This window comes from Archocentrus centrarchus, chromosome 7 (genome assembly GCF_007364275.1).
Source record: "Archocentrus centrarchus isolate MPI-CPG fArcCen1 chromosome 7, fArcCen1, whole genome shotgun sequence".
Lineage (NCBI taxonomy): Eukaryota > Metazoa > Chordata > Actinopteri > Cichliformes > Cichlidae > Archocentrus > Archocentrus centrarchus.
Genome location: NC_044352.1, coordinates 20,709,862 through 20,736,756, shown reverse-complemented (window position 1 = coordinate 20,736,756; position 26,895 = coordinate 20,709,862). Strand labels below are relative to the sequence as shown.

The following is a 26,895-nucleotide window of genomic DNA, read 5'->3' as shown; positions in this document are numbered from 1 at the left end:
GTATGCCAGGCTCACGGTCTTCCATTGTTTCACCGATGAGATACAGAGGATGGAAAGCTTAAACTGTAAAATAATGACAAGACAGACACAAATCCCAGACTAAACAATGCGCGCACCGGACCAACAACGACCTGTGTTCTTATTCAGGAGCCCCCTTCACTATGAACCACACAGCACGACTGGTAGCCGTCCCAACTTCACACACGTAGTACTTTGGGTCATGTGTGAACTTGAAGGCAGGAAATAAAGCGCGCTCTGTTCGTGCGTAACAGGGAAGTGAGCCTAACCGAGTTTCTACGTCGTTAAAAGTTGCCTGCGACCTGCACGAAGGGCTGGCATCGAAAGTTCCGTTTTCTTCCGTTTTAACGACGCGTATTGTCCAGCTTTCGGAGTTTAGCGTCAGCATTACACTGAGTGATGGAGGAAGGTCCCGTTCTGTAGGACTGCTCGGAGAACTTGTGAGCCAGTAGAGGGGGGAATCGGCGACGAGCCGCAGCATTTTTCAATGTTTTGAGTTCTCTACACAAGTGAAGGTAAGAGTAAATGTTTCCTTCTGCTCACGTTATCTGTGCTAATCACGAAAACGTGTCAGTTCTGAGACTCGTGCGTAATGGGTGATGTGTGGGTTTGTCATGTTTTGCTTTTGAAACAACAGGCTGCCGCAGGATAGACGTCGGCCTTAAACACAACCTCACAGCGTAGTTTTTGCCACTTTCGTGTTTTTGAGAACCAAAATAGTCATTATGATTGCTTTAATCTTTTACCTCTCAAATAAGTATTTTGTAATAACGTGTCTTTTACGAAATGTTGAAGGGAGTTGTGTACGCCAAGACAGCACGATTAGTGCCTTTTCACCTTGGTCCCTCCCTTCATGCCCTGTTCTCCAACTGCATTTGTGTCATCATGTGCCCTCACTGCTCCAAAACGCTATAATGCTGTTTATGTGGCATCGATTCTTACACTGGATGGATATTAAATATCGATAGAGTTAATATCCGCTTATACAGTAGTTTTATAACATGTTAGAAATATCATATTCAAGATTTTAGTGTAGTGTACTTAAATGTGTACTTTTAATTCCTTAGAAGAACAGTTACACTGCCAGGCATCCAGTTTTCCACCCTGTCAACGCTGTGAAAACACACCTGTGTAGCTGAAATTCGCCTGAGGTTGCAGATGGACACAGTCATAAAAATAATTGACACTATAAAATACTTGCCAGCAACTATTAGTCCTAGAAACATCAGTCCTCCCCACTGCTTTACTTCCCACACTACATGAAAGGAACAAGCGGAAGTCTCTTGGTTTCTCTTTTAAATCAAACAGTTTGATTTGTGTGTGTGTTGTGGCTACAAATTTTATTTTACTGAGCTCATAAAGAAGTATAACAGTGTCAGCTGTAACAAAGGAGGCATGTTTGCACATAGAAAAGTGATTGCTTTCCGCATTCTTTATAATTTTTTTTCTCTATTGTGTTTATGCCTGTCTACGCTGTACAACACACATAATGGGTGTTTGTACTGGAGGAGAAATCATTACTTCCCTGCTTCAAAATCGAGGGCCTTGTATATCCTGCATGTTGTTCTAGAGTTACCAGCACAAGTTTTTCATGTGCTAGGGGAGTCATTTTGTTGATCTCACCCAAAATAGAGGGAACTTTAGCCTTAGTTATCTCAAATAGAATGATTCGGCATTTAACATCTAAGATTAGCACCTCAAGGGTTTGCTTGGTCAGTAGAGGAAACGCAAACTTTAGTTGCGCTGTCCTGGCTGAGTTTATTGTGAAGTTTTTAAAGTTTGTTGCTAGGCAATGACAGATGCTGCAATCAGCATCTAAAGCTAATTCAGGAACTTCCAGTGAGCTCCTTAGTAGAGCCTTACTGATACATTGGCCAGCTAATATTGGTCTAACAGATATATTGGTATTTACATGGGTACTTCATGAAAATTTTTTTTTTTTTTTTTACAGAACACAATGTATAAAAGCATCCCTTTGGTAACAAGTGATTTGCCATCATCTAGTTCTGGCAATATTCTGGGCATAAATTAGATTTGTAGGAATCCTCTGCAAATTGTAATGACAGGTATCACTCAGCAGCAATCTGCCTTTGCTTTTCAGGAGTGTTTTAGATTAGATTTTTAAAATATATCAGTCATGCTCCTAAGGTAAAGGCTGGTGCATTCTGATTGCTTGTTTTGTTCAACCAACCCAACGTTATGGAATATGGAAGTATTTTATCAACGTTTTGTTTTAGCTATGAATTTAATTTATCATCAAAAGTGTTTTTTTTTAGCTAGATGGCACCTTCTACTCTGGTATGCTTTGACAATCTGATTTCCCCCCCCTTTTTTAAACGTTACACTGAAGAAATGACTGAATGATAAAAAAATGAAATCATTGGCAGATTAATTCATCAGAAAAATAATCATATTTGCTTGGGGTATATAGAAAGTTAAGCTAACTGAAAAGGCTACTCATTCTTCTCCCCAAAGGCCAAATGATAGGATTTATTGTTTAGTCTTTATTCCTCTAGTCATTCATTAAACTTTGTTTCTTGCAAAACTAACAAGTTTACACCTTTTCAAAACAGCCGCATAAAAATGTAAAATTTCCCCACACTGATTTCTGAGAATGGCAGTGGAAAATGACCAGTTCTGGTTTGACTACCCCATAACAGATTTTTATCATACATAATGATTTGAACAGAAGGTCTTCAGGTAGGTATGGGTTTTTCCCATTTCACTCAGTAATCTTTATTCAGAAAAATTTGATATATTGTTTTACAGTTGAAAAGCTGAATACACAATTTGGGATTTCAAGGTGTATAAATAAAATCAACTTGATTTTGACTCTATATTTATCACAGTGTATTTTGACCTGGTGCCACATTTTGCATATAGCAAGATGGGAATGTAGTTTTTCAAAAACATTTTTAATCTCGCCATCTCTGCAGCTGTCAGGCATTCGCAAAATAACTTCTCATTACCTCACCCAGCGAGAGGTGGCAGAAGGTTATTTTCGCTCCTGTTCATTTCTCTGTTAGCAAACAGTTTGAGCCAAAATTGATGAAACTTTGTTAAAATATTCCTTAGGGGCCCATGAATTTATGATTTCATTTTCAAGGTCAAAGTTCAAAGGAACCACAAATTTTCTATAGTTTAAAAAATCCCAACCTCTCATCATTAACAAAATTACAAAATTTTTAAAATTAATTTCTCAGTGAATTTTTCATCAATCGCAATGAAACTTAGTACTCAGGTACAAGCAATTACTGTTGATACTTCTAATTTAAATTGAAATACTCACAATAATGCAAAGTGAACTACAAACCCTACACAAAACTCACACACAGATACAAGTCATAGCTCTGCTTTTCTTGTTTTCCGTGTACCTTTTTTTTAGACGATGCCATTAGGTTTCATAAACTGCATAAAATATGTCCAGACTGTATATGACATGATCTGTTCATGTGGATCTCATTTAAAAAAATATAGAAAATCATAGAAAACTGCAGCACAGTGGCGCAGTGGTTAGCACTGCTGCCTCACAGCTACAATGACATCTAGAAGGTCTGGGTTTGATTCCACCTTGGCCCAGGCCCTTCTGTGTGGAGTTTGCATGTTCTCCCCGTGTCTGCGTGGGTTTCTTCCCACAGTCCAAAGACATGACATAGGTGTGAATGGTTGTTTGTCTCACTGTGTTGGCCCTGCGACAGGCTGGTGACCTGTACAGGGTGTACCCTGCCTCTCACCCAATGTTAGCTGGGATAGGCTCCAGCCCCCCCGTGACCCTGAACAGGATAAGTGGAAGAGAATGGATGGATGGAAATCATATTTTAAAGGTTTTAAAAGCCAATAAAGTCCTTCTAGTGACCTGGTAATTTATGATGGAGTATGATGACATTAAGTGGTGTTTATTGCAGTGGAGCATTGCCAGACAGAAAATTTGGGGTGGGTGAGGTGTGTGCTCTACTGAATGCCCTTCTTCTTTTGATTGAACTCACCAAGGCAAGGTGCAAACAGTGCAGTGTCTAAAAAAATGTCAAATGTCCTTGGTTTTTAAATGGTGCATCAAAGGATAATAATGAATATGAAAAATATAAAAGAAGTGATGAAGTTCCAAAATTATAATAATACCTACCTATTGCATCTAACTGTCCTGGTGGATCCTTGTGAAATTATCTTTATTCCACGGCAGTGGTGCCAGTTGTTTTGAAGTATTTCCAGCAATGACTCTGCTTTCAGTAGTTAAAGTTAAAACAGATGCTTGAAAAAGCAAGCTTACATAAACCATTCTGTTTTCCTTTGTGCAACATGAGCAATTTTTTTTCATTGTATGCATTTTTTAAAAACATTTTTACGTAAGTGATTATTTCCCTTAACATTGTTCCACACTGTAGCCCCCCCCCCCCCCCCCCCCAAAAAAAAAAAAAAAAAAAAAACTGGCGAAAACTCCCATGATGTGACACTGACTCAGCCATTATATTATATAATTTCAAGTGGACTTGTAGCAGTGCAGACATCCATGCCAAAGTTTGAGGCCAAATAGTGAAGGAAGCAGCTTGATCAGTCTGAAATACTCTCAGGAGATGAATTCTGGGAGTTTTTTTTTCCCTGTACACAAGGGAGGTGCATGTACAGCGTGTTCTTCACTTTTAAGATGAGGGAGAAGGCTGGGAAGATGTTTGATATGTTGTATAATCTTATAATGTAATCACACAACATAAACATGAATGATCTTGAGTCATGAGAAAAATAAACTGATTAGTGCTCTTTAATGGAAGACATTGATTCTAAATGAGCTAGAAGTTTAGATGCAGACACCAGAGAATCTGCAGACAGGCGTAGCTCCCCATGAGTAGCCACTGTACTCCCAATAGTGACATGAGGGGCAGAAAGACCTGCAGTTAGGAGTTTCCATGTGGCATGACACCTGCAGCGAGGCCACCCACTAAAAGCCTGAATGGGCCAGCTGACAAATATGATGTGGAGCTAGTTTTGATTGATTGCAACAGTTGCTATTTAAACATCAGTGTCGCATTTTTCAGAATTCTTTGCATTTGCAGTAATGCAGTTTTGTTTGTTAACTAGGTTGATATGCAAAGGATTGCAGGAGTGAAGGGTGATATACTGCTACACTAAGGAACCTACTAATAAACCATCATTAGGATGTAGGAGTGGCAAGTTTCTAAATGGCTGAGAGCTTAAAAATGTGGTTATAAACTGCTGTGTGAAAGTGAAAATGTGAGGGTGACACTGTCTAACAATCCAACTTTGTGGTTATAAAACACAGAGACATTTTACAAGCAACCTAATACAATACAGGAATACAGCTTTACTGTAAGAGGAAATCATACACAGTGGATTGCATTGTGTTTATTTGTACACCTCGATGCTTGTTTTGAAACCAGTCCAGTCAAAGCACAAGAAAGAAGATCAGTTTAACGAGCCAAAGAGAGACACACAGAGAAAAAAAAGACCTGCATTCCAGGCTGTAGTTTTTCCATTTCCTTCCAGGTTGTTTTGGGTACTGTGTTGCCCAGAGGCCTAATCTCATGTTACACTGCAACAGTGTAAAATCAAAGCAACTAGGAACATGAATTGCCAGTCTTATGGATTTTTAAGTTATTTGTGTTTAGTTTACTTTACTGATGATAATCTGTGCCTTTGGCAGTGCCAGCATTAATAAGATCTAACATTACATGTACCATAAATTCTCCCACCTGCTGGCATCTCAAGTGATATCTGTAGTTATCATAAACATATAAAGACTGATCACTAAATAATCATGTCGGGTCAGAGCCAGATGTATCAGACATGGTAAATTTATGCTGAGCAGCCACAGCATTATTATGTAATGTTACGTAGCGTTAAAACAGCTCAGACTTGGTGAGCTTAAACGCAGTACACCTGGAGGTTTGGTGTCTGGTACCAATCTGTTGGCATTCTGTGAGCTGAGGGGTGTGGCTTCTGTGGAATAGACCTGTGTTGTGGATGCATAATCTTACTGGGATCAACAATGGAATCTTTGTTGTTTTTCTTTGGTTGCTCCTGAGTCATCCTTGCAGTGGAGTGGGGTGCACTTGCATTACAAAAGCTTTCAAGAAGGGCCTTGTGAGGTGTGCTGGGTCTTCAGCAATGTTCCAGTGGGTGTTAAATGTTAATGTAATGTCTACATGAATGCCAGAACTCAGGTTTTCCAGCAGAACATTGTAACATTGTAAGAAAAACAGAATGAACTCTCAGATTGCGTCAGTCTTTAAACTGGATTATTTTGAGTTTCTTTACTGCTTCTTCCACCACTGCTGTGCTTTTGTGTTGACAAAATCTATCTACAGAAATTTGAACCTGCCTTTGTGGTAGCGATCGAACTTTCATGAGTGTAAAAGCTGTTATGCAATGCCTTGTTTCTTCAGTTAAGAGTTTCTTCAGTTTTAAAGAGTTGCTCAATATGTACCAGTCAAAAGTTTGGACACTCTCACCCATATATACCAGACATACCAGAAATCATGACTTAATATGAGAATTGTCTTGCTTATAGTCCTGCTGCCTTAAGATAAAAGCCATAGCTTTTAAATTGGAGAGGCCCTACAACATGTCTCTTGTTGTTACCACCAATTCAGATCAGGAATGAGTCAGGAAATCCCTTTCTGCTAACATAACGACAGTCTTACTGCCAAGAGCTATGCAAGGCTTTGTGTTATAATGGAAAACAAACCACTCATCAACATCTTTGCTGGAGTGTTTTACATCAGGTAAATCATAGTACCTCTTCATTAGTCTTAGAAAAACAAGCATGTAGTTGGACTGTTTACACTAAGCTGTTCACTCCACATCTGGGACGCTGATAAAGTTGGAAGGATGTAATTACTTTCTGCCAGCAAGAACATTTCTATTTTCACAGCTTTGCTCAACTGATCCAGTATATCATTGCAGATATTATAAGTTAATGTTGGTTACACCGGACCATTAAAGTAAAACGCTTAAAGTTCTAAAGCTTATTGTTAGCTGTAGAGGTGGAAAAAGATTGCCATCAGACTCCATCCATTTTCCTCACAGCTTATCCAATTTAAGGTTGTGGGGGAGCTGAAGCCTATCCCATTTGTCATAGGGCAAGAGGTGGGGTCCACCCTGGACAGGTTGCCAGTCTGTTTAACTTAGGTGCTCTAGAGTAGAGCCTTAATAATGTATGGCCAGCTGATTTTGGCCTATTAATATGAAAAAAAAAAAGGTGCTTAGTGATAGGTAGGAATGATGTGTGGTGCCAGCAGAGCAGAGCAACTCAACTCATTGTTTAAATGCTCTCAGGCTGCTTTCAGCAGATGAACAGATAGTTGTCAGGGGTCAAGTGCTATTGCAACAATAGGTTGCTTGTTTATAAAGACATCAACAGTGTTACATACTGCATGCATATATGTATATAAATAAAAAGATAGTGGCTGACATATGGCAGAAAAAAATCTAAATCGTGTCTCTTCGACATACATTCAGATAATTTTGATCAGTATTCTTGTTCTCTTTCTGGCTCTGTAGTATAACTTTAAACACATCTACCTAATAAGCAAAAAGCTCTCTAGTTTGAGCCTGGAAGGGGAGACACACATCCCTTGAGGGTTGTGTCGGGAAGAGCGTCCGTCCATCCATCCATTTTCTTCATAACCTTTTCAGGGTGAAGAGAATCTGGTGTTGAAAATAAATAAATAAATAATCTACTCCTTAGTGAATAAAGGAGCAGCTGAAAGTAGCTTATTCTAGTCTCTTTCTCCTACTCCCACAACACCTTTGAAAAGACCAGAGCTACACCAGTGTGCTGTTAAATCAAAAAGATGTCCTGTTTGGTTCCACTGTATTTTAAAAATATGAAATGAATTTTCTTTTTACTTACAGCCCTGCGTGATCATGGCCCAGTGGATACAAATGACCCAGATGCTACAGCGTCTGCCTTACGAGACAGTCAGCAGCCTCTATCCACCAAACTCCTTCCCCATTGAAGTCAGGCATTATATAGCTGAGTGGATAGAGAACCAAAGATGGTATGATGCACATGTGCATGCACATCTATCTATCTATCTATCTATCTATCTATCTATCTATCTATCTATCTATCTATCTATCTATCTATCTATCTATCTATCTATCTATCTATCTATCTATCTATCTATCTATCTATCTATCTATCTATCTATCTATCTATCTATCTATCTATCTATCTATCATAAATATTGCATTTGTTGTGTGTGCATTCTTGCAGGGAAGACTTTTCAATTGAAAACGTGGAGCTTCAGAGTCAAGCTGAAAATCTGTTGGACCAGGCCATCACCATACTGCAAACGGTTGCTCTGCAGAACGCCAATGTTGTTGAGAGGATGAAGCTGATGCAGATGAGCAGGAACATGGTAGGGGGACTGTGTCCATCAGGAGATTCTGAAGCGAGTTTTTGGTCCCTCATGTTTTCCCTTTTGGTATACAGTAGCACTTTTTCACTTGGCGTGCTATTAGTAGCCAAGATTATGTGCCGTTTCTTTGAGTAACCGTGCTAAGAAATTTTCACTGCTGCAGGTTTGACTGCAGTGAGACCACTAATAGAGAAATAAAGAAGACAGTGGCTTTATAATTAATATGAAAAAAAGTCACATTCTGATATAAATTCATAAAGCCTACATTTACAAAAACAGAGTCTACAGTTTACTGAGTTTATTGTAAACTCACTGAATTGTTGTAAAACGACTGCTGGTCACAGCTGAGGAATTCATACAGGTTCTGGTTAATGTAAAGTGTTAATTATTGGAAGTCTTTTTTTTTTTTTAAATATGACATGTTAAACAAAGAGATCTTAATGAAGCAACACAGAATTAATTTGTTTCCTCACATAACCATAATTTTAACTGTTGTAAAAAAGGAATTTCCAAAATTTTGGGGAAAAGTATATCTTATCATAAAATATAGCAGAGAAAATGGCTTTTATCAGTAGATGTAGCTCCATTTAAGGAATGCAGGGACATTTAATTGTGCAACATGTGGTTCATGAGTTATTTACTAAAACGTGTTGATATTTACTACAGCTGCCCCTTCTGGTGGACCTGGATTTTTTTTTTTCCTGAAATTAATTTTTTCACCCTCCTATCACCCATGAAAATTTTAACTTTGCAGAAACTTCTGTTTAGGTTCTGTAACAAGAAGCAGCTTTGGTGCTTGGAGTCCTTCATAATTTTAAAGAAAACATACACGCTAGGAATGCATCATCTGTGATATCATCTGTGATATCAGCATAAATGATTGCATACTTGTAACTAGTGGTATTCAAGATTTTCTGAGACATTTGCTTACTTTACAGGATCTGTTTCGCCAGCAGCCGCTAAAGTTTGCAGTGATGGTCAGGGATATCCTCAGGCAGGAGAGGGCTCTGGTACCCAGGGTAAGTCCCTATGTTAAGTGTAACTAAGATCTGATGGTGGTTAATTACACTGGATAGAGGCACTTTGAAAGTGCCGAAGGATCAGGGGTTTGTAAGGAGAATATCCTTCAAAATGAGTTTTAGAGCGCAAGGTAAAAATTTGTAAATTTCTGAGGAAAAGGAAACTTAGAGTCGTTGTCCTGAGTTCTAACGGTGTGTGTTTAATGGGTATTTTAATTCATCCAGTGGGTTTTTTTCCTGACATTTTGGGTATGCCACAATCTTGCCAGCTCTTCTAATAAGTTCAGAGCCAAGTGTTCACATCTGATTTTTTTCCCCACTCATTGTTGTGGTCAGTTTTTTCCCACATATTTATCCTCCAAGTGTTTTCCACATCTTAGTCCATTCCCTTTCATCCCTTTCATCCCTTCCCCCAAGAATTTGCTGACATGCGAGTCCTTACGTTGCTACTACAATTATTGTTCCTTATATTGAAGCAATGATTATTAACCTCTCACTGATATACAGGTTAGTCACAGTAGTTGCGGCCTGTATCAACACAGTGCGTAGTTACATTTTTAGGGAAGTTCATGTCAGGTCATGACAGGTTACATCATAGGATTTTTTAGAGGAGTTTGTGGTTACGACATACCTGCAGAGTAGATTTCCCGCTGAAGCATAAATCTCCAATAATATGAACAGCTCGCATCCTTGATGTCGGGGCTTCCTTGATTCCGTCAATAGGAACAATGTTACAGCAAGTGTGGTATGCAGTCACATTACCAATAATTAAATTATTAAAATTATTATTAATTTTAAGTTTATTAATTATTATAATTAAAAGTTTCTGATCTTAGAAATATAATTTCTTTTAGATAGTGGAATTATCTACCAGAAGAAACACTGATTTTAGGCAAAGATCTGCAATAATATTTGTGAATTTGCCACAAAAAGAAACATATTCTGCATATTTTTATTTGTACCAGTTTGACAAAATGTCCATAAATGGTTGCAGCAAATTGTGGCTCAGCTCACAAATAATAAGCTGTGTAACACCCCCTCCCCGTCCGCTGTGCATATTCTCCTGACAACCAGAAGCCACAAGGCTGTCAGCAAAATTGGTAAGATAAATGATTGGAGAGGCCTTTCTCAGGGGCAGATCAGTAAAGCTAATATGTTTTCTAGATGCCGTCATGGTCCTGGGCTAGTTGTCCAGTGTTTTGACTTGTGTACTCTGTGATTTTGTTTATTCTGAGATTCTTGGGTTACCTAATTGTTTGTATACTCTCCTGTTAAGCATATTTGTGTTTTCAGTGTTTTAATTTAGTTCTTCCTCTGTGCATCTCTGTCTGTCAGGTTCCCATATCTTAGTTGCAGTCTCTGTGTTTTTTACTTCCTGTCTTATTTTGTTAGTCTCCTCTCTCTTGTGTCCTGTATTCAGTTTTATGTCCATTATCTTGTCTCAGTGATTAATTTCAGCTGTGCTTCATGGTGTGTTCTACCTCCCTGATTATTTGTATATGTATTTTTTATCTTGAGTCTTCCTCCGTTCTGTGTCGTGTTGTTAACAGCGTCTCCCTTTATGCTGTGCTCTCTCCCGTCAGTGTGTTTTCCTTGTTCGGTGAGATTTCTAGTTTGTCCTGCTGGCTCCAGTCCACCTCCGTTTGCACTTTGTTAATTCAGTGTGTTACCAGTAATAAAGCTGAGTATTTTGAGCTTATATCCTGTCGCCGGAGTCTTGGATTGGGGTTCTATTACTGCCTGCCACACAGCGTTCAGTGACATACAAAATAAATATATTTTTAAAAATCCCCAGTAATGGTGCTTTGCACGTGTATTTAATGCTTTTTCCGTGTCTATAGAGCAACCCTGCACCCAGCCAATCGTACCAGATGCGAGATTTAGTGAACATGCAGGATGTAGACCACCTGGTTCTGAAGGTGCTTAATCTCCAGGAGATTCGAAAATCCATGCACCAGGTGCAAGAAGAGCTCAACTGGGAGAGGCAAAACTTTGAGAGTTTGCAAGGTGAGACACACACACACACACACACACACACACACACACACACACACACACACACACACACACACACACACACATGCACGGGGGGTAAACGGACTTTAATCTTCAGCAATACCTGTATATGTATCATCTCAAATACTGTAAGGAGTGAGACGGTGATAATTACCAAAAGACTCCAGTGACAGAACTGCAGCTTACGTAAATACCTTAATAAAGAGTTCCTGTTTTTCAACGTGAAATCATAGCCTTGTTTTGTTTTCTGCTTGGCTTTCTGAGCTCTTTGAGCAATTTTTATTTCGTTTATTCTTTTTTTTTAATTATTTTGCAGTTTAGAAACCTTTCTAACCTGTGTCATAGCTCTCTTAGAAAGACAGGTGCATGATGTCTAAATCTAAAATACAGATTTGCTCCTGAGATGCTTCTTATGTCATCACTGTCTCTGATCTGGTTTGCTCAGTAGGAAGTGGCAGATTGTTTTTGAGAGCAGAATAAGTATTAAAATGAATGATTGGGGTTTTGTTTGGGTTTTTTTGGTTTTAAATTTAGACATATTTCTCCCAGTATTTGGGAGGTCGCTAATGATTTAATCTTCACCTTTCCCTATTTTGATGTGTCAGATATACAGGCTCAGACTTTTGTAGATACTGTCTTGTTTAATTATACGCATGTAGTTTATTAAGACAAAATGTGTATATATGTATATGTATATATATATATATATATATATATATATATATATATATATATATATATATATATATATATATATATATATATATATATATATGTATATGTATGTATATATATATATATATATATATATATATATATATATATATATATATATATATATATATATATATATATATCCCAAACCCTGGATCCGTTTTTTTTTTTTTTTTTTTTTTAAACGGAGTGAGGCATCTTCCTGTCCGTCTATCTCTGGCGAGCTTCACGTGGCATGTTTAGTCATTGGGGCTACTGATGAAACTGTGCCAACTTTGTTTTACAGGGACGAAAAAGTAATATATATTTTTTTATGGTTGGAAAAATGGACGTTAAAGTTATATCAGCAGCAAACCTGATTAAAATTTTTGAATGAAGTATCCATCTTCCATGTGTTTAAATAACCTTATGCTAAAGGTTATTTAAACCTTTAGCATAAGGTATATATATATATATATATATATATATATATATATATATATATATATATATATATATATATATATATATATATATATATATATATATATATATATATATATATATATATATATATATATATTAGGAAGAGGAATACTGTGGCTTCATTCCACAGTCCCAAGATGTACATGGGTTAGGTTAATTTGCAGTTCTAAATTGGTCATGTTTGATTAGCAACCTATCCAGGGTGTACCCCACCTTTTGTTCTGACAGCTGGGATAGGCTCCAGCCCCCTGTGTAACCTGTATTGGATGGATGGACACAGAAAGCGTATTTCCCTCAGAAACCTATAAAACCTGTTATCTTTTAATTTAAAAAGCAGCATTGCCTAACAATGCAGGAAGGATTTGATATGTCATATTTCTTGTTTTAACAGCGACCTTCCAGCAGAATGGACTGGATGGAAAATCAGAAGTCCAGAAACTTCAAGCACACATCAAGCAGCTGGAGTACAATGTACAAGCATTGACCACGGTGAGCCTGTGTATCCTGTCAACATGTCAACAAAAATGGCACCTTAGAAACAAGTTACTTTTTTTTTTTTTAAACATGATTAATTGTTTTCAGTTAATAATCAAATTGCAATATGTTTGGATGTTGGTTGTTGTAGAAACAAACACACCTGCTGAAGGAGTGTGTGGACTCTCTAGGCAATTGCCAGACCCGATTTATTGACAGGCTGAAGGACTGGGTGTGGGATCAGCGCAAGGCAGCCATAGGATTTCCTTTTGATGACAACCTCAACCCCCTGCAGACCTGGTGAGGTGCACACGACTCTGCTATTTGGACTAAATGCCTTTGTGCAGTATTGGTTTCATTCCATCCTTTACGCTTAAGGAAGACAGTCTTTGACACTTTTGTCTTTAAGTTTCAAGTTTCAGTACTAGAAAATAGTGCAGATTTGTATCCACAATCCAATAACATACTACTGAACTTTATTGATCAGTATCAGGACGTAGTGGAGTTGGCCTGGTAGTTGATTTGATCTGTTGTTTCAAACAATTGGACAGATTGCAATGCAATTTTTCAGATATTGATGATCCCTGGTGGATGAATCCTAGAGACTTTGGTGATTCCTAGACTTTTCATCGAGTGCTTCCATTAGACTAAAATTTGGTGTGAAATGTTTCAAAAAGTTGATGTACGATGGTGCAGTGGTTAGCACTGTTGCCTCACATGCAATTACTGGGGTTAGGTTAATTGGTGATGCCCATAGGTGTGAATGTGAGTGTGAATGGTTGTCTGTTTCTCTGTGTTGGCCTTGCGACAGGCTGGCGACCTGTACAGGTTGTACCCTGCCTCTCACCCTATGATAGCTGGGAGAGGCTCCAGCTCCTCTGCGACCCTGAACAGGATAAGCGAAAGTGAATGGATGGATGGATTGCTAACATTTTTCCTAAATGTATTCAATCCCACCTCAGACTCAACTGTAATCACTTTGTTGAACCTTTACTGGTTTAAACCAGCACAATGACTGGATCAGAATTTCGGCTTGTTTAACACAGAAAAAATGTTCTAATGAAGAATGATTGTGTGATTGTGTAAATTGGTCAGTTATTACTCAAATAATTTGCATGTTTTACTAGTTTGGGCATCTGTGTTTTTCTGTGCTTTCTACGTCAGGTGTGAGCAGCTTCTTGGGATGAATGGAAACCTGAGACAGGAACTGATGCTGACGGGGGAAATGAGCTCTGACCTCCAGGAAAGGCTCTCGCAACTTCTGCAGGTTCTGATCCAAAGGTAGTACAGTCCCATTGTTTTCTTTTTTGACTCACTTTAAAACATTTTTAAAGAAGAAAACAGCTTTATAACTCTGTAACTCTTTCAGCTCCTTTATAGTGGACAAGCAGCCCCCGCAGGTGATTAAGACTCAGTCAAAGTTCTCCACAACTGTGCGATATCTGCTGGGAGAGAAAGTGGCTCCTGGGAAGCCTGTGATGGTGAAGGCACAAATCATTAATGAAATGCAGGCCAGGAACCTGGGCAGTGTACCTGGGTGAGTCACGTGTTTCTGAGCTGGAACGTGGGGTGGGGGTGGGGATCTGTGTGTCTGCTTCACCAGAGGTGCATCTGCACCACACAAAGCAAATAAACCACAAAGACTGTGCATAAAATTGTGCAGAGCAAACAGAGCAAGGGACAAGATGTGGCATGCACTTGGGATGCATTCCCACAGGGGAAAAGTGTAAGCTGTGGGCATGTTTACTTTTTTTTTTTAATACAGTTATCAGGAAACTTTCACAATTAACTTTCAAACCTCTTGTAATTTGCTCTCTAACGTATGTTAACGTATGAATGCGACCATTATCTATGTTGGATAATGGTTGCATTCATTACATGGTCAGGAGTTGGGATTGGGATCAAATTAAAATGTTTTGTTCACAGTTTAGCTGACATTCATCACTTTACCTTTCATTGGGTTTCAAGTCTTTTGTTTTGTTTTTAGCCGAAGGTGTCCTGATGGGGGGAAAAAGTATTTTTGATTCCTTTTGTATTCTGTTAACTGACCTAAGAAGTCACCTGTTTATTTTTGTTTTGGCTAGATTTATTTAAGACTGAGCACCTCATGTTATTAAGAACTCTTACACTGTGTAAAATGTAATCTTTGTTCATTTTTAAGACTATACACGATGCTTGAGTAACTTGTTTGTTGTTTAGTGTCTTGTAAATGATCTCATAAATAAATCAAATCGAATAAACAACAGAAGTTAAAACTTTTAAGTGGCTTCCATTAAGGTACTAATTATACAGCAGTCGTATGAGGGAATAACTGACACTGAAATTTTGTTACTTGCAGTGATAATGTGGGTGAACTGATCAACAATTCAGCTGTCCTAGAACACAATTTAGCCACCAAGAGCACGTGTGCCAACTTCAGAAACATGGTATGTACTGGTCTTCATTTACAGCTCCATGTTTAATTATTACTCAGCCTTGTTAGGAAATTTGCTCTATTTTATTTCTTTTTTTTTATACTTGGTTGACTATGAGAGAGTCCGGCGCAAAAAATTCCAATGTGTCTAGACCTTGGTTCATGCACAAATGACAAATAAAAACCTTGAATCCTTGAATTTAAGCTTTTATTTTGATTCAACAGTCCATCAAGAAAATCAAGAGAGCAGACAGAAAGGGCTCAGAGTCGGTGACAGAGGAGAAATTTGCTCTCCTGTTCACAGCAGAGATCACCATCACAGGTTGTGACACTCCGTATAGGATACAGGTTCGACCCTATCTGTTATTCTGACTGTTGTTTAACTGTTCTCGGTGTGCTGTTCTTCAGTGATTTTAATTTTTTTTTTCTCCTATTTCACATTACACAGTTGTATTTGACATCCTAACACATTTGCTATCAGCTGTGCTGACGGTTGAAAGCTGTTGCGTAACATAACGTCACTGATTACAGGTGATCTCTCAGCCAGTGGTTGTTATTGTTCATGGCAGTCAAGACAACAATGCTGTGGCCACCATCATATGGGACTGCGCGTTCTCTGAGCGAGTAAGCATGAAATTATTGTTTTGCTTTATTTCCTTTTTTTCCTGCTGCTGCTGACCTGTCCTTTTTTAAATTCACTAAAGCAGCTTGTCTTCTGTTCTGCTAAGAGTTTGGGAAAGCCAACACATGGAATGCGTGCAGAATTAATGTTTAGCGTCAAGACTCTTGAATTCACTCCTGACCTAGAATGCGTCAGGGATTGGCGAGGCATTATATTTACTTCCCCTTGTGGTGGAAAAACACAGTGGTGGTTGCTAGGATGGAGGCGTGGTTTATCAAATGCACAACCGCAGAAGTAGCAACTAAGAGCATATCTTATTTAAGAAGTGTGGCAACAGTCGTGAGAAAACAGCAGTGGTTTGAGTGCTGTATGACCTGACTTCTTGAACTTTTCTGTGAATTTTGCTGGAAACCAGAGTTGAGCGTCCCAGGACGCTCTGTGTGGGGAAAGCGGAAGTGCCATTAAATAGAACACGAGGAAATAGCAGACATTTGTCATTCAAGGAAAAAAGGCAGGGATGAGAGTCTCCACCGCCAAAACTCATTCACCAAAATTCTAACAGCTGAAGAAAAATAAAAGTCTGCCTTTAACATCTGCCAGAATGTGCAGTTTAGTTTTCTATATTTCTGACATCAGGACAGAATCCCCTTTGTGGTGCCGGAGCGTGTGCCGTGGAGGATGATGTACAACACTCTCAACAGTAAATTTACATCTGAGGTCGGGACGCAGCACAATTTGGACCAGTACAACCAACACTTCTTGGCCCAGAAGATCTTTGATAAGCCTGACTATGCTGATGACTTCAGTAACATGATGGTTTCCTGGGCCCAGTTTAATAAGGTATGCATGCATATCCTCTGGCACAGACCAGTTTGACCTACAAATCTTACGGTGACTTTCAACCTTACAGGAGGTCCTCCCGGGTCGAACGTTCACCTTCTGGCAGTGGTTTGAAGGAGTAATGGAGCTAACCAAGAAACACCTGAAGTCCTACTGGAGCGAAGGGTAAGAAGATTCTGCTGCTGTTTCATCAGTGAATGTTAGTGGCCTGTGATGACAACTGTTTACAATGTTTTGCTCCACCAGGCTGATATTTGGTTTCATTGGGAAGCAGCATCTCCACCTGATTCTCAAAGACAGGCCCAATGGAACGTTCCTGCTTCGATTTAGTGACTCTGAAATTGGAGGCATCACCATCGCGTATGTGTCTCCTAGTGAAAGTAAGTGTTGATAGGGCACCGGTTTAGTGTAAGTGTAATCTGCCTCAAGGTGCTTTATATTGTAAGGTAAAGACCCTACAATAATTATAAAGAAAACTCAACAGTCTAAACAACCCTATGAGCAAGCACTTGGTAAAAGTGGGAGGGAAAAACTCCCTTTTAACAAGAAGAAATCTCCAGCAGAACCAGGCTCACGGAGGGGGCTGGGGCTGAGGGGAGAGACAGGACAAAAGACATGCTGTGGAAGAGAGCCAGAGATGAATAATAATGATTAAATGTATGTATGTAGTGACGGATTAAACTTTTTTTTTCTAGATGGGGGACAAAAAATCCAGAACATTCAGCCTTTCAGCAAGAGAGACCTTGAGATCCGTGGCCTCGGGGACCGCATTCGTGACATTGAGCACATAACATATCTCTATCCAGAATATAATAAACGTGACGTTTTCGGAAAGTTCTACACAGGTAATTGTTCTCCTGCACAAAGACAGCTATATAATCCATTTAAGAAAACTCACATTAATTGCTTTTTTTTTTCTGTGAAGTAGAGCCTCAGTTATCCACAAACACAGGTTACATCCCAGTGTCCCTCCAGCTTAGAATCGGCATGTAAGGATTGAGATATATAAAATATATATATATATATATATATATATATATATATATATATATATATATAACAAATAAAAAACATTAAAGTTATTTTCAGGAAACTTGAAAATACAGAGAACATGTCATTTCTTTATGTGTGCAGGGATGCCCCACCTCCAGCTTCCAATACAGCACAGGGAAGTTCTGCTAACTTCATTATGTAAGTGTACCTTGGACGCTCTGTCACTGTATTTCCATACTGACCTCATCATCAATGTTCCCGCAGAAGTAAAGAGTCATCTTGTGCTGGCAACAATTACAGTTTATGTCCTTCTAACGCAGTGCTTCTCAAATAGTGGGGCACGCCCCCTTGGGGGGGGGGGGGGGGGGGGGGGGGGGGGACACGCAGGGGGAACATGCTCTTTTTGCCATACTAGAATAAAGTGTAATTGCACATCCACAACAGTAGGTGGCAGTGGAGCTCTCATTGTCAGAGTCTGCGCTTTATGGTGCACTTTTTTTTTTTCTTTTTTTTTTTTGCCTACTCACAGCGTAAAGCAGGTACTTACAGTCGCGCCGGAGGGGGGGGCGCAAAAGGTCTTTTCTTCTTCCTAGGGGGGGCATAGCAGAAAATAATTGAGAAGCACTGTTCTAACAGTATTTGTGAAAAATAGGTAGAAATGCTAGACTCCTGAAATTATATTTACAAGACCACCTGCCATTAAAAACAAGAAAAACACTAATATATTAGAAATTGATCAAACTTGTTTAATACTGAAAATGACTGAATTCACTGAACTGGATTCATGTTTTTATACCCAAATTTGAGACAGAACCCTGGATTTCTCTGAGATGTCTCAAATTAATCAAGCATAATATTCAACCAATAAAACAATTTTTTTTCTATTCAGGAATGCAAGTAAATAACTATAATTTTGATTGAAGAGCTGGTGTATACTGGTGATTTAACCATTAAAGAAACATAAAATGATTTTGGTAATTACAAATTTAGGGCAGCTAAACTGCATAAACCAGTGGGTAGTGGTCTAATAAATTTGTTAATCACTGAATGTAATAATTAAGTATCCTGATTTTTGCTTAATGCCACAATACTCTGAATTTTCCTGAAGCTTCAAAGCTAGAAATTATACACTTTTTATGTTTGATCATATTTCATTTTGTGTCTCAATTTGTTATTAATAGTCAGTAAAGGTAATGTTGTAATGGTTGTTCTGTCCTATTTTTTCTCATTTTGCCTTCTTGGACTATGGTTATAATTCATATTATGTGTTTTGTATGTCCAGGGAAACCATGCCCTCACCTCAGGTTGGCTTCCCTGTGTAAGTGTTGGTTTTTTCTTTTTTTAAAATCCACACCACCTAATTGTAGCACCATACACACTGAAAATTAAACACTCCAAAGCATGCAAGGCAAAGCGCCAAAGTAAATAAAGTCAGTGAATGTTATTCATAGTAGCACAGCCAAAAATACTTGGGATTATTGAATTAGAAAGATTGTACTATTTCAAACAGTAATTAGCAGCAGGCAATCAGTGTGTAGTGATGGTGTTTGAAGATATTGTATCTGATTTAAATCTTTCAGTGTTTGTTTTTAAATAATACTTTTATAATACTATATTTTTTTATTTCTTTTTTTCCATGTTCAATTCAATGACTTGGACTTTGTTTGTGCTTCGTTTTGTGTTATAACCTTTCATTTTACATACATGTGCAGGGAAGCTGCATCCTCGGGATCCAACATAGTAACTGCGGCTGAAGCCTCTCCCAGTGGCTTCTCTATGTGAGTATCAAGCCTACACATTGTTTGTTTGTTTTTTAATAAAAGAAAGAAAAAGAGGACAACAGGCACACGCACACAAACAAAACAGCTTCTCCACTAAATCAAAACATGGCAACCTTCATAATTCAAAACCAAATATTCACTGAAAGAAAAGGGAAATCAGAAGAAATGACAAAACAAATGCTACAACTATTTTATTAATGCTTTATAAAAGTGAAGTCCTTTGGAAAATTCAAAAAAAGTTTTGAGGACCTTTATCAAATTAAATTTTGGTTTTGCTTTGAGATCTATGTGTTTTTTTCCCCCCTAATATACTGAAGCTGTTTCTTATCCAGGATATAACATTTGGTCCTATGAATCTTTTGTCCAGAACAATGCTCAGGTCTTTTTGGTAATCAACATGGACCCTCTGCTGATTTGCACAAGAACGTTATGGTCCAAAGTCTGGACGTATGTAATGTTCACTATGAAATTTTAGCTTCATATATAAAATCAACCCACTTCAAGACTTTTTTTTTTTTTTTTTTTTTTTTTTTTTTGCACATTGAAATCTGCTGCAATGTTTGAACATGAAAATCTCAAAAACTATTAAAGATAAAAGCTTGAAAATTTCACTGGTCCTTGCATCAACAAATCTGCTGATAGTATTTTCACTCTACAGGCAACAGTTCCAGTCACCATTCAACTCACCAGAGTTCCCTGATGAAATAATAGATCCTACAGGGAGTTCATCTGGGGCCATAGAACCCATGTAGGTTTTCTGGTTTATCTGTATGACATCTATTGCAGTGTTGTCTGATTTTTCTAAAAATACTTTTAGATGGTTCGATCATGTGCATGTGCCCTGTTTTCCAGGCCTCTGGATTTGGACTTTTTCAGTTAATCTCGAGTCTCAGGAATAATTCTCACGGGCTGTTTTTGGAGCGGAAAGAAGAAGCCGGCTAGAGATTAAAGCCAAACTCGACTCATATGACAAAAATGCCGCCATTTCTCCAGATTCTCTTCTTTCACTTTCAACACCTAAAGATTGGACTACTTTTGAGTGAAAAATTAGCGACAAAAGCTGGTTTGTCTGGGACTCAACATGTTCAGCTGGTGGCGTGTGGCAGCAGGAAATAATTTTAAGGACAAAGTAAAACTGAACAAACCAGAACAAAAATATTTTTTGTGGCAGCCATCTGTGCCTTGTTGCACACGTCATTACGAACCTTATGTGCTTCTTACCTGGTCCTCTTTGTTTTGTTTTGGGTTTTTTTGCTTTGCTTGTTTTTAGAAAAATAAGTGGATTACTGTACAGATTATAGCATTTTACCAACCGTTTCCAAAAGTATGATAGCAGGTATAAAAAGGCAATGTTACATGACATTGCTAGTTAGTGGACTTTAATCTGCCAGGTATTTTTCTTTTTAGTAAATGTTGCATGTTGTCTATTTTAGTGAGACCGTGTTATCTGAAAACCTGGTTGAACCTTTCTCACAGTAGGATATTCATTCAGTCTCTGCAGATAGTGTGTTTGGTAAATACTCAGTAAGAAATAAACAGCTTTTCCATCTGTGGTGACTGTGAAACTCACTACACTAATAGCCTCTGCAGAAAATGGTAGAAGTTGTGAAGGGTGATGGACAGTGTTTCTATTATTATATCTACTGTATGTCAATTAAAAATCCAAGTGTGTTTTCTATTATATCAAAACAAGCTCTTGTTGTTTAATGTTGTTTGATGTCAGCCAATACTTGTTCATTTTATTGTTTTTAATCAACATTGTGTAAATGTTTTATTTTCCCTTTTGATGGCCCAAAACATTAAAAAAAATACTAAAAAAAGTAAAAGTAAAAATATATTTTCAAACCACATCCCCCTTATTTCCCTTTATTCTCAAGCATGATGAGAATTTCAGAAGAACATACAGTTAAATCCATAATATTTGGACAGTAACACAATGTTTGTAGCTTTGTGTACACCACCGCGGTGGATTTTTTTTTTTTTAAACCAAACAATCAAGATGTGACTGAAGTGCAGACTTGCAGCTTTAATTCAAGGGTTCAACCAAAGTATTACATTAACTGGTCAGGAACGTCCAGCCATTTTTAAATGTAGCACCCCATTATCAGAGGCTCAAACGTGATTGGACAAACTAAAATAATGTTCAATGTAAGAACTGTTTTTAATACTTGGATGAAAATCCTTTGCAGTCAATTACTGCTTGAGATCTAGGACCCACAGACATCATCCAATGTGTCTTCCATTGAGATGCTCTGCTAAGCCTTCAGTTGTTGCACGTTTGTGAGTTGGGGTTGCCTTTGTAGTGTGCTATGGGCTCATTGAAATGTCTGAACTGTTACGCAGCAGTTGGATGAATCTGAGCAGAGAATACAGCCCTGTATACTTCTATCAGCCGTAATAGTGTATAAAAAGGCTGCAATTCTGAATTAGTTAAAGCAATACTTTAGTCACCCCCTTGAATTAAAGTTGAAAGTCTGCACTTCAATCACATCTTGATTGTCTGTTTTAAAATCCTCTGTGGTGATGTACAGAAGCAAAACACTGACTGATTTTCTTTGGCTAAACCTTAAACTCCTTTGATTACGGCTGTTTATATGCATTGAATGTTTGCCAGAGACAGCCATAAAAGAGATTCTGTTTTTACAGCAAGTTTTGCACTACCTACCGTCACTGTCAGTGCTGTGCATGTTATCATGTAAGGGTGTGTTGGATGTTAAGGTCAGTTGATATGTATACTTGCTTAACCTTTCATATGTTTTAGTGAGTTTTGTATATCACTCCAGGTGTACTACTAGAAACCTTATAGTCTTTCACTGTGGAGACAAATAAAATTTCACTTTTTCTGTAAATAGCCAAAAATATTTGTTTGATTTTATTTACAAGAAATTGGTCATTTCTCCCTTAAGTCAAGATCCAGGAATGCAACTGCACATTGGAGGATAGTTTTCAGTACAGGCAGCTGCAGACAGATGAACTGTAGCTTTTAGTGCTACTGTGGTACACACATAATTTCATCTGATTTGTTTATGAAAATGATTACTTAGTTTGAGTGTGAGAAATGTGTTATGTACTATATGGGAGAGTTGCTGTATAAATCTAAGGTTTATTTCTTTGGTAAATACTATCTGAAGCTGTATACCTAAATCCAATATATATATTTTTTTACACTTACTCTAAAAGAAAGGAGACAAAACAGGAGTTGTAAACTTAATTTTCTGATTTTTTTTTTTGACATATAAAAATAATCAATAATTGGGAAGGTATGCCTGTTACCATAAAGGCCATCCACTGAATGAAAGCATATTGCTGCACAACATAACTGGCATCACTTCCATAATCTGTCAGCCAAAGAGGACACATTGTATAGCTAGCATATTATATTCCCTATCTGTCCAGTTTCAATAGTCATGAAATTTAAAAAAAAAAAAAAAAAAAGAAGAACACTATACACTGTACATCACAAAGCTTTTTTTCCCATTAGAAAACAAATTCTAATTTCAACAGGTCATTAAAATGTAAATTCTACTCAACCACTGCCAGGGAAATCACACACACACAAAAAGATTATGTTGAAGAAGCAGAGAGAATCAGCTTACATGTCTGGTTCAATAACTGCTCTGGTGAAATTTGTAACTAATTTATCTCAGTACCTTGCCCCCTTCCCTCCATCCCAGCAGCTGAAGATGTTCCCTCAGGAGAGAAGAACAGGATGGCTGCCTGGCGAATGAAAGGAGGAGGTAGGGTGAACGAAGGAGGGATGGAAGAGAGAGGGGACACCAGGCCGATTCAACTTCAAAGTTCATTCTCTCATGTGTAGACTGTATGAAAATAAAAGCGTACATCCGCCGCCCTGTACAAACACACTAAAGAGTTCAGTCGCCGTACCATGACCGTCTCTCTCCTTCAAAATATCCGAGGGCCTTGTCCAGTGAAATGATCTCACTCCTTAAGAGCCACCCAGCACAGTTCAGAAAAGAGAAGTCACCAGGTGTTTGCGAACACCAGCAAGAAGCCACCACACCTCATGCACTCTTTCATTTCTAACCTCAAGCTGATGTACAGCGACCCTTCAGTCATGTCAAACAACACGGCCCAAAGAGAAAACGCTTGTTCCTGTCAGGTTTGCTTTCTTTGTTTTACCATGGCAGACACGCAAAGGTAAAAGCAAAACCAGTATTACACACCTGTACACGAATCGCTGATGAAAGCTGCTTTAAAGCTCTGAGAACAAAATTATCTCAGGAAGTCACCATCCAAAACAACTTCTCAAGAAGCTGTTTAGGGTTATGGTATAGATTATTTAAACTCGCTGATTTCCCGCTTAAAAAAAAATGGTTAGCATACTTGGGTGCTAAAATAACATGTGGATTTGCAATCTTAACTGTAATTTATAAAAGAGCAAATAATATTGGGTGTTGCTGCTGTTTATTTTAATACAAATATGAATGTGTGTGTATGTGTGTGTGTGCTTCACTAGATGAGAAGCAAATCTGGATCTGGCTGGACTAAAACTAATTATCTTCATTTACAATTTAAAAAAAAAAAAAAAAGGATCACTCTAAACATGGAATTGATTGAACTGGTGTATTGAACTTTTGTGGTTTCAGCAAGGGCAGTAGGGAACATCGTTCCCTAAAAAGCTGGCAAAATAAATTAAAAGAAAAATCAGAGCACAAACAAAGGATGTTGGCAATGAGAAGTGAAAAATAAAAATGATCAATAAAACAAAAACACAAGCATACACGTGCACACAGACATGCAAGCACGCTTTCTCTCACTCCTTATCACGCATGCACTCACACATACAGCGAAAAAAAGATTATAAGCCAAATAAATACTTAAGTACAATACCTACATGTAATTTACCCAAAGTTCATGGAACAAAACAAACAAAGGGCGAGATCACACTGGATCAAAATGGAAAAAAGCATGCAGAAGTCCACTGCTCTACTGTAGCTTCACTCCTAGCAGACTACAATACAGGGAGGGAAAAAAAAACAGAAAAGAGAGAGAAAGGGAAGGAAAGGAAAGGAAAGATAGAGATAGCAGCCCCTGTCCTGAGCAGTTATAGCCACCTGGTCAGCCAGGAATGACTGACTCCCCACACCACAGGGCACAGGGTGCTTCCCTCAGTGGCAAGTCTTCTTCCAACCCTCCATCTTTGTCCTGTATTCCAAGGGGGGAAGAAGAGAATGTAGGATGGGTAGTGGTGAAATCAAAAAGGATGATCAGGGCTGTGGGTGCCCCTTCACTGTAAATCAGGAGGTCCAGTTCTAGATGCAGAACAAGGAAAACAAAATGTTTGGGATCTATGTTAGCATATGAGGAGGCAGGGAGGAGGTATGTGTGCAAAAACAGTGTGTGGGCTGAGGATGGACCAGGAACTGAGGGTGCAGAGTGAGGCATGACAGGTGAGGGATGGGGAGGCAATGGTGGGGTGCGGTTCAGAAAGCCAATCTTCCAACTCCAGGCTTATAGGGCCTGTGTCTTGAGCTCAATGGGCTCTCCCCTGGTCTCCTGCTGGCCCTCAGCCTCAGGGGGCCGGGCACCCTTCAGTGTGGCGAGCCTCTCGGAAAGACCACGGAAACGGGGGAACAGCATGAAGTCATACAGCAAGGCACCCATGGCACCACCGATCATAGGGCCCACCCAGTACACCTGATGTTAACAGACATGACAGAGAGTAGAAAAGTGTTGTTTAGTCTGAGGATGCTATGGTGTGAAGTAATTTAGTAGTACATCATTTTTTGGCAGACACAATTATCTTACCCAGTGGTTGACAAAATTCCTGACCAGAACAGCTGGAGCAAAGGACCTTGCTGGGTTCATTCCAGCTCCAGTGTAGTACATCTAGATAAAAGACACAGAGAGACAGTGAGGTGTTAAAAAAAATGCATATTTAACTTGATAGAATATCCTTGTATGAACCCAGAGTGATTTTTTCAAATGTATAAACTCCAGGTTGGTTCTTACCCCAAGAAGATGCCCCATGAGCACAGAGAAGCCAATGGCCAGAGCAGCAGAGCCCAGGCGTCCATTGCGTCTCTCGTCTGTCACAGCAAAAATGCAGACGACAAGCTGGAGGGTGAGGAAAATCTCCATTGTAGTGGCCATGCCCAAGCTGATGCCTGGCTGCAGCTGAAGACAGAAAAAAAGAGGGGTGGATTGTATTCTGAAGTGCATAAATTCAAAGAGACAAGCACAGGTTGAAAGTGAAACAGATATTTAGCATTTTATGCATCCACACATCTTCTTAATCAAAAAACAACTGGAAAACTTGCTTTGTGCACCTACTTTGTAAATTGTTTTAATTTCTAGTCAGTCCTCCTAATATTTAACAGAGCATGAGAAAAAGTTATGTAATAGCAGGTAATAGGTAATCCTACCGTGTTCAGGGCCAGGTTTCCCCTCATGTTGCCGGGTGTGACACCGTAGAGCACAGCAGCACCAGCCAGCGCTCCAAGACACTGGGCAATGATGTAGAAGAAAGCACGGAACAAGGACATCTGAGAGCCAATCAGGTAGGCAAAGGTAACGGCCGGGTTGATGTGTCCTCCACTGATGTGGCCAATAGACTGGATGAAGGTTGCGGCCGCCAAACCAAAGCAAAAGGCAACATGAAGAACATTGTAGGGCCCGGTGGTCCAGCGGAGGGCCGCCCCCAGCCCAAAGAATACAAAGAACATTGTGCCATAGAACTCAGCAAACACTGCCCGCCAGAAAGACATGGACCTGAACTCCCACATGGTGGCAAAAAAAGCAACTTCTGAGTGGAGGGATGAAAAGTCAACAACTAATCAAATAAAAGGAGAAGCTGCTTCTCCACAAAAATGACAGCGTTTGACACTAAAAAACAAAGAGCAAAATTTGCCCTTAAACCAAAACCCCCTCTCTAAATCTAATAGCAACCAAATTTAAACTTCCTAACATGTAACTCTCATGCAACTGTAAGTAATCTGCTGTTCTGCTTTCTGTCATAGAGAGCTCCTGAGTGGAGCAGTATGCCAGTCTCTGCGCATCTATATGCCAACCTCGCTGGTTGTTAGTGGAGGAACATGGATAAACAAACGATAAGCATGTCCTGCAGACATTCAGCCTCTTTACCAGAGCAGGGGGAGCTCAGGAGCCTTTTTATAATACCCCAGGACCACGGCAGTGCCAC

The 26,895-nt window shown here is 38.9% G+C and overlaps 2 protein-coding genes across 3 annotated transcripts; one reads left to right on the top strand and one right to left on the bottom strand.

Annotated features, from left to right (window-relative positions):
• Window positions 1-22,592, top strand: stat6 (signal transducer and activator of transcription 6, interleukin-4 induced). Of its 2 annotated transcripts, none has more exons than XM_030732874.1 (22): window positions 1-533; window positions 7,888-8,033; window positions 8,252-8,396; window positions 9,335-9,415; window positions 11,257-11,422; window positions 13,002-13,099; window positions 13,236-13,384; window positions 14,249-14,365; window positions 14,454-14,621; window positions 15,423-15,510; window positions 15,723-15,845; window positions 16,029-16,121; window positions 16,756-16,959; window positions 17,030-17,124; window positions 17,206-17,339; window positions 17,655-17,804; window positions 17,885-17,948; window positions 18,094-18,150; window positions 19,235-19,270; window positions 19,665-19,730; window positions 20,392-20,481; window positions 20,586-22,592. In XM_030732874.1, exons 2-22 carry the CDS (start codon window positions 7,900-7,902, stop codon window positions 20,611-20,613), a joined length of 2,286 nt encoding a protein of 761 aa, XP_030588734.1. In that variant the 5' UTR covers window positions 1-533; window positions 7,888-7,899; the 3' UTR covers window positions 20,614-22,592. The 2 variants fall into 2 exon arrangements, with proteins under 2 accessions (XP_030588734.1, XP_030588735.1); XM_030732875.1 differs by having other exon boundaries at window positions 2-533; window positions 17,888-17,948.
• mipa (major intrinsic protein of lens fiber a) lies at window positions 22,580-26,821 on the bottom strand. The gene is made up of 4 exons (XM_030732876.1): window positions 26,120-26,821; window positions 25,707-25,871; window positions 25,503-25,583; window positions 22,580-25,391 (listed from the first exon to the last, which is right to left on the bottom strand). The coding sequence occupies exons 1-4, from the start codon at window positions 26,477-26,479 to the stop codon at window positions 25,206-25,208; spliced, it is 792 nt and encodes a 263-aa protein (XP_030588736.1). The 5' UTR covers window positions 26,480-26,821; the 3' UTR covers window positions 22,580-25,205.
• Between the last annotated feature and the right edge of the window lie 74 nt (window positions 26,822-26,895).